Here is a 7,027-nt window from a genome sequence, read left to right on the forward strand (position 1 = left end):
CCCCACAGCCAATGGATGGCCGCTCAGCCCAGGCCCCGCCCCCCCCGGAGCGGGTGGCGCGGGCCAGGGGGATCGATCACGCGGGGCCGGACCCGGAGGGACACCCACCCCCCCACGCGCCCGGGGCCACCCGCCCTCGGCTGCGCCGCCGCCCGCGCGCTCAGGTCGGGGCAGCGTCTCCCGGCAGCGGCCGCACTCGGGGTCCGCGCGGCGTCCTCGGGACTCAGCGGGCCCGCCCGGCCCAGCCCGCGCCCCCCGCCCCTGCTGGCCCCTCCCCGTCCCCGCCCCCAGTGAGGCCGCCCGGGCGGCGACCGGGACCGCGACCTGAAAGGCGAGCCAGGCGGCTGCCCGAGCGGCTGTCGGCGCGCACTCGCTCCTGCCCAGCCCAGCCCGGAGGCCGCCGCCTGCCCCGCGGGGCCCGACGCCAGCGCTCCGGGCAGCGGCTCCAGGGTCGGCCCGCGCGTGCGCCGGGGAGCCGCGCGCCACCATCCCCGCGGGGACCGGGGTCGGTCGCGCCCGGGGCGACCCCGAGGAGCCCGGCCGAGCCCGAGCAGCCCGCGGCCGCGATGCCTGACGAGCTGACGGAGCCCGGGCGCGCCACGCCGGCCCGCGCCTCCTCCTTCCTCATCGAGAACCTGCTGGCGGCCGAGGCCAAGGGCGCGGGGCTCGTGGCGCAGGGCGACGGCGGCCGGGAGGACGAGGAGGAGGACGGCGACGACCCGGAGGATGAGGACGCGGGGAAGGCGCGGCGGCGACGGCTACAGCGGCGGCGACAGTTGCTCGCGGGCACGGGGACCGGCGGCGAGGCGCGGGCCCGGGCGCTGCTCGGGCCGGGCGCGCTGGGCCTTGGTCCCCGGCCGCCCCCCGGTCCCGGGCCGCCCTTCGCTCTGGGCTGCGGAGGCGCAGCGCGCTGGTACCCACGGGCGCACGGCGGCTACGGAGGTGGCCTCAGTCCTGACAGTGAGTGAGGGCGCGGGGAGGGTGGGCCAGGCGGCGGGGCCCGACTTCCTCCCTGCTCGTTCGCTCGGGGGCTTCGGACTCGTCGCCGCCGGTTCTGGGCCATCTTCTCCCCTCTGTGGAACGGCCTCTGGGCCGCGTGGGGCCCCCACGGAGCCACTTGCTGGGCGGGTTTTGAGGCCCACTCGCTGGGGCAGGCGCTCTGCTAGAGAGGAGGCTTTGCAGGCCATAGCTTCACTCATCGCCGGCTCCTCGGGTGCCAGGAAGGCTGGGGACAGGGGACAACAGGCGGCCAAAGTAAAGAGAAAGGAGCGTGGAAGAGGGCAGGGAAAGATACAGGAGAAGGTGAAAGAGGCTGAGAAAGAGAATGGGAGGACGGAGGAAGAAAGGAATGTGCTTCGGGAGGGAGAATGAGGGGTAAAGAGAAGATGCTGGAAAAGGAACCCAAAGAGCGATCCCAGAGGGAAAAGAGAAGAAAATGTGGAGGGAAAGGGAGACACAATAGCGTCAGACAGGGAAAAATAAACAGGGACACTGAGCAGAGGGCCCACTGTTGTGGGGGTGGGGCCGGGGAGGGGAACCTTCTAACACAAGAGCTGTGACCCCCCAAAGTCCTGTTCCTCTGTGCCCACCGCAGACAGCCTGGGACAGGGGTCTGGGCCTCCCTCTTGGTCCTGGGTGGGGGGTGGGGTGGACATGGGCTGTGCCAGGCAAGAAGGGAGCCTGTTCTGAAGCCCCCAGTCCAACCCCTCTCTTCTTTTTCTGCCCCTCCCCCTCCCTGCCTTTGTTCACTGCTGAGGGCTCCAGACTGGGGCTGGGGGTTTCTCAGCCCCAGAACCCATCTGCCATCTTGCTTGGGTATCTGACCCCTGAGTTCTGCTTCCCCTCCCCAGGGTTCCAGGGTCGCTGCCCCCTCTTTTGGACCTCCCCTTTAGGAAGACCCCTAGGAGGAAGGCCAGGAAAGCCAGTCCAAGTCCCCCAGCCCCAGCTTTGCCAGCCCCCCCCCACCCCCAACACAGCCTTCGGACCTTGGGGCCAGCTGAGGACGTGATCCCTCTGCAGCCTCCGGCTCTGGGATCCATTCTGTTCTCCGTGTGACTATCAGTGTGTGCTGGGGACTAAGTGGCCTCCGACCCCCACTCACTCGGTATAGATAACCATTTCCCTGACGTGGAGTGACCCCCTTGTAAAAGGACCCACATCTTGGCGCCCAGACTCACGAAGTCCAGGCCCCCACCCCCTTCCTGTAGACTGGAGAAGAGCCTCCCTGGTTTCCCAGAAATCAAGCGACTCCATATAGTGCTCTTCTGGGGGAGATTCTGGAAAGGGTTTCTCAGGGTGAAATTTGTTCTTTGCTCTTCCCTGGGGTACATCCCCTCCTGCAGCCCAGGTGGCACCCCCACCCCTGCAGAGGCAGAGCCTGCTTATTTCGTGCCATGCGGGTTAGGGTCCCGCTTCCTCACCTGGCAAGCCAGCCTGGTGCCTTGTGGCAGCGTGTGGGCCCCTTTGAGTTTGGGGTCTTGGGGTACTGGGGGGAGGCAGGGACTCCCCAGATCTAGTAGCATGCACCACAACCTGCTACCTGACTCCTCTGTGGGCACCGTGAGGGCACATGCCATGGGGACTGGCCATGTAATGAGTGGGACGCACACTCCTTGGGCACCAGGCACAGAGCTGGAGCCATGCACAGCAGCCCAGCAGTGTGTGTGCCCCTTGCATGAGCGTGCAAACGCGGCAGTTACTTTGCAGGCACACACCAGCCGAGTGCACAGCTTTCCGAGGACCCAGGGCCAGGCCAAACTCTGCCTCGACCTCCGACCTGTTAGCCAGGGCCTGCCCTTTGCATGAGAGGCTTCAGACCCAGGCAGAAAAGCAGCGGGTCCGAGTCAGCCTCGGGAACCTGGCAATAGGAGGGCTGCCCTCTTCAATTCGGGCAAGGGCTCCTGGGTCCCAGCTGGCGTCTTTAACCTGACATTGTCCCTTGCCAGCCCTGTGGGCCTTCTCTTTTCCTGGGAGATGAACAGGGGAGCTTGGTACTGGGAACATGAACTCAGACACCCCCTGTGAGCTTCTATACCCCCAAACCCATGAGGCTGACCCTCCAGTCTAGAAGGTGTTTGGGGCAGGCTCATGCTGCATGATGCTTGGAATGGGATGTGCCCGTGTTCCCTTTGAGCATGACTGTGGCTGGTGTGGACTTGCCTTGTGGGCGCTGGGGCAAGGTACAAGGTATGAGGTGTGGGGGTGCGGCCTCAGCCGACAGGAGTTCCCTTTTGGGGATCCTTTGCTTTGGTTTGTCCTCCTGCTACGGAATGTTTCTGTGCAAGGGGCAGGGGGGCGCGGAGGCCTGCGAACTCTTCATTCCTCCGTCTGGGGGGGCTTGGCGTGGGGCTGGGTGCCAGGTGGCAGGGGTGTCCTGTGCTCGTTTTTCGGTGTGTGCCTTTCTCAGAAGGACCTCTTTCCTCTTGTCCTGGGCTTCCGCGGGTGTTCTGTGTGTTTCTCCGGCCGCCCGCGGTGCAGCTGGGAGTAGGGAGTGCTCCCTGGGCTCAGCCTGCTTCTCCCGCGCGTAGTATTTTCGTTTCGTTTCTTTGCTCTGCATCTCTTTATTGTTCTCTGGCGTGGGTGTGTGTTTGTGCGTGTGTGAGTGTTGCGGGGTGTTGCTTTGGAGCCGCCTCCGATGATTCTGCCTCTGTCTGCATCCCCAGAGCTGCTGGGTGCCCAGCCCTGTGCTGGAGGGTGTCCCTGCTGGTGGCTGTGAGCGACCTCACGGTGGGGACGGCTGGCCTCAGTGATTGAGTCTGGATAGCAGCGCCCTAGAACCAACGGTGGTGCCCCTCTCTCCCCTGCAGCCAGCGACCGGGACTCACCCGAGACAGGCGAGGAGATGGGCCGTGCTGAGGGCGCCTGGCCGCGAGGCCCCGGGCCAGGAGCGGTGCAGCGGGAGGCGGCGGAGCTGGCGGCGCGGGCCCCGGCGGTCGGCGCGGAGGAGGCAGCGGAGCTGGCCGAGGTCCCTGCGGCGGCGGGGGAGACACGCGGCGGCGTTGGCGTTGGTGTGGGCGGCGGCCGAAAGAAGAAGACGCGCACCGTCTTCTCCCGCAGCCAGGTCTTCCAGCTCGAGTCCACCTTCGACCTGAAGCGCTACCTGAGCAGCGCCGAGCGCGCCGGCCTGGCCGCCTCCCTGCAGCTCACCGAGACGCAGGTCAAGATCTGGTTCCAGAACCGCCGCAACAAGTGGAAGCGGCAGCTGGCGGCCGAGCTGGAGGCGGCCAGCCTGTCCCCGCCGGGAGCGCAGCGCCTGGTCCGCGTGCCCGTGCTCTACCACGAGAGTCCCCCGGCCGCGGCCGCCGCCGGGCCCCCGGCCACGCTGCCCTTCCCGCTGGCGCCCGCCGCGCCCGCGCCGCCCCCGCCGCTGCTCGGCTTCTCTGGGGCCCTCGCCTACCCGCTGGCCGCCTTCCCGGCCGCCGCCTCCATGCCCTTTCTGCGGGCGCAGATGCCGGGATTGGTGTGAGTCCCGCCCGCCGGGCCCTCTCCCCGCGGCACCCGTGGACCTCTGTGGACCAGCAGTCTGGCGGCAGGTGCAGGGCGCAGGGGGCGTTAGGGGAGTGGTGGCCGCTCCTGCGGCCTCCCCGGCACCTCAGGAGCTCGGGCCGCGGCCAGACGGGCCTCAGCCCCTGTGGGGAGCGCCTCTAGAATGTAACGGGACGCCCCACCCAGTTGCCAGTCTGGATCCACACTCGAACAGCGGGTAATGCAGAGAATGGGCGGCGCAGCCCACGGTGCCATGGCCACCCCGAGCCTCAGCGAGGAGCGGCCGGTCACGGCCACCGGGACAGCTACCCCTAGGCCAAGTCCAGCGCAGCAAAGGAAAACTACGAACCGGCTATGCAGATGCTGTCCCCACAGACTACCCCCAACACTAAACGTCCCTTTCCTGGGACCCAGACGGCAGGCCGGCCGGAGGGCCGAGCCACCCCTCCCGCGGGCGCCGGTGGAGAAAGCACCCGGACCTGTGGTCCCGACGTCCGTTCCGCGAGCAGGCAGGCTCCCTCCAGGCGCCGAGGCCTCCAGGTTGTTGTTATTTTTTTTTAAATGAATCTACTTATTTGCGTATGGAATAAAAAGGGACATTTTCTGGACAGTTTCACTGCTTTGTGATCATGGGGGCAGGGACCCTTCAGGCTGCGGTGGGTGACATCCCTCCTTCCCTGGAGCACCTTTCAGTGCTGACTGGGGACACCTGGGGCCCAGGGATGGGCAGGTGCAGGTGGGCAGGGCAGATCTGAGTCGGAGGGCAGATCTGAGCGCTGTGCCCCGTCTTCTATGACGCCCCACAGAGAAGGGACAGGGAAGGGTCGCCCTCAGGCAGCAGGGAGGAGGAAGTGGTGATGGTGTGTCTGAAGTTCTAGGGCCTTCACTGAAACTGAAGGCAGGAGCAGGTAAAGGCCGAGGCCGCTGGATGGCCGCTGGCATTTTTCACAGGGGCTCTGGCTGTGTGGTGCCCGCATGTACAGCCCTTTCCTATCTCATATGGAACTTTTCTTTGGGCCAAAACAAAGCCGTGGCACTCAAGGTCAGGCCACTGTGCTCTTGCCTCCGGCCTTCCTCCCGGCCTGCAGTCTCTGGTCGGCTGGGCACTCGGGCAAAGCTGTTCACGGCCGGTGATGATGGGCTGTGAAGGAAAGCTGGTGCCCCTCTTCTGGACCACTGGGGCCACCCCACCTCCGTCGGCCCCAAGCCGGCTGCTTTTGGGTGAAACCAGCCCTGCCCTGGGTGGGGGAGGGACACGTTTGGTGTGTGTTGGAGTCTAGGGAAAAGGCGGTGTTCCAGCTTGAAAAGGTCACTTCCATGGCCAATTTTGTCCCTAAGAAAACCCGTCTCCCTCCGGCTCCATCACTTGAGAGCAGACACTCCCCGGGTGATCTGGGCAGCAGCTGGGCCACACACTGGGCCTGGGGCCAGCAAGGTAGCGCCAGACGGCCAAGGAGACAGTGCGGACGGCGCTGAGGGTCTGGGCTCAGTGCATCTGTCTGTGTGTCTCTGCCATCCAGCTCCTGACCCAGAATCGTGTCCTCCAAGTCCCAGCCCCTGCCCCGGCCCATCGGTTGGTTCCTTAATGTGAGGCCGGCTTCCGGCAAACCCTCTGGGCCTCCTTCAGCCTCTGGGCCCTCAGGTCCACCCCTACAGGTTCCCAGGCCCTTCGGTGTGACGGTGCGGGCATTTTGAGAGACTCTTAGAGGGGGCAGCCATCCTTGGCCTCAAAGCAGCACCCCCAGCCCAGTCCCCACCCTGCAGGCTTGTGGCTGCCTGGACCCCACCCCCCCCCACCTTTCCAAGGCTTGGGTCTGGCTCCCTCCCTGCTTTGGGGCTGCCCCCCAACTGCTTTCCTGGCTAACCCAGGAATTCAGTTCTCACTCGGCTTCATCTGTGAGAGATTCAGGTTAGGCCTCAATAAAACTAAATGAACGCTCCCGGTTGGCAGCCTTGAGGGGCAGGGAGCGTCCCAAGAGGCCCCTCGTGGTCACTAAAGCACAACCCCCCTGCCCCTTCCCACTCCTCTCCCCACTGGGTCCTCTAGGTCTCATGCCCCTGACTCGGGCTCCCGGGACCCTCACCCTCTGGGCTTCTGTCCCTTTTGTGCTGGGACACCGTGGAGCCTGCAAGCCCTGCGCGGGCCAGTGAGTAGAAGCAGCAGCCTCCGCCTCTCCTTTTGAGGTCCAGGCACTGCGCGCCGTGGCACTGCCTCGGCCTTCCCAACGGCAGTGCTGCTCGGGACTGGCAGGGTTTCAGGGACTCGCACCAGGAGGATGCCTGCCTCCTCGGCCCTATTAGAGTGGGATCACTGAAGCTCCAGCTAAAGAGGTTATCACTTGAGGCAGCTATTTTATTCAACTCCTTCTGGCCGAGGTGGGTGCAATCCCAAGTTCGCGTGGTGACTGCAGGGCGCCTCTGAGTGCTGTGATGGCGCCAAGGTCTGAGGGTGAGTCCCCTTATGGGCGGATCAGTCACGGGCGGCCATAACAACTCCGGGAGTCATCTGACTCCGGGCCACCAGGAAGCAGGAAGGGTGAGG

General features: G+C 65.7%; 1 protein-coding gene across 1 annotated transcript; it reads left to right on the forward strand.

Annotated features, from left to right (window-relative positions):
* The first annotated feature begins 566 nt into the window (after positions 1-566).
* HMX1 (H6 family homeobox 1) lies at positions 567-4,465 on the forward strand. The gene is made up of 2 exons (XM_021673179.2): positions 567-960; positions 3,807-4,465. The coding sequence occupies exons 1-2, from the start codon at positions 567-569 to the stop codon at positions 4,463-4,465; spliced, it is 1,053 nt and encodes a 350-aa protein (XP_021528854.2).
* The last annotated feature ends 2,562 nt before the right edge of the window (positions 4,466-7,027 follow it).

Source organism: Aotus nancymaae, unplaced genomic scaffold (assembly GCF_030222135.1).
Source record: "Aotus nancymaae isolate 86718 unplaced genomic scaffold, 86718_ANA_hifiasm-v0.15.2.pri h1tg000006l, whole genome shotgun sequence".
Lineage (NCBI taxonomy): Eukaryota > Metazoa > Chordata > Mammalia > Primates > Aotidae > Aotus > Aotus nancymaae.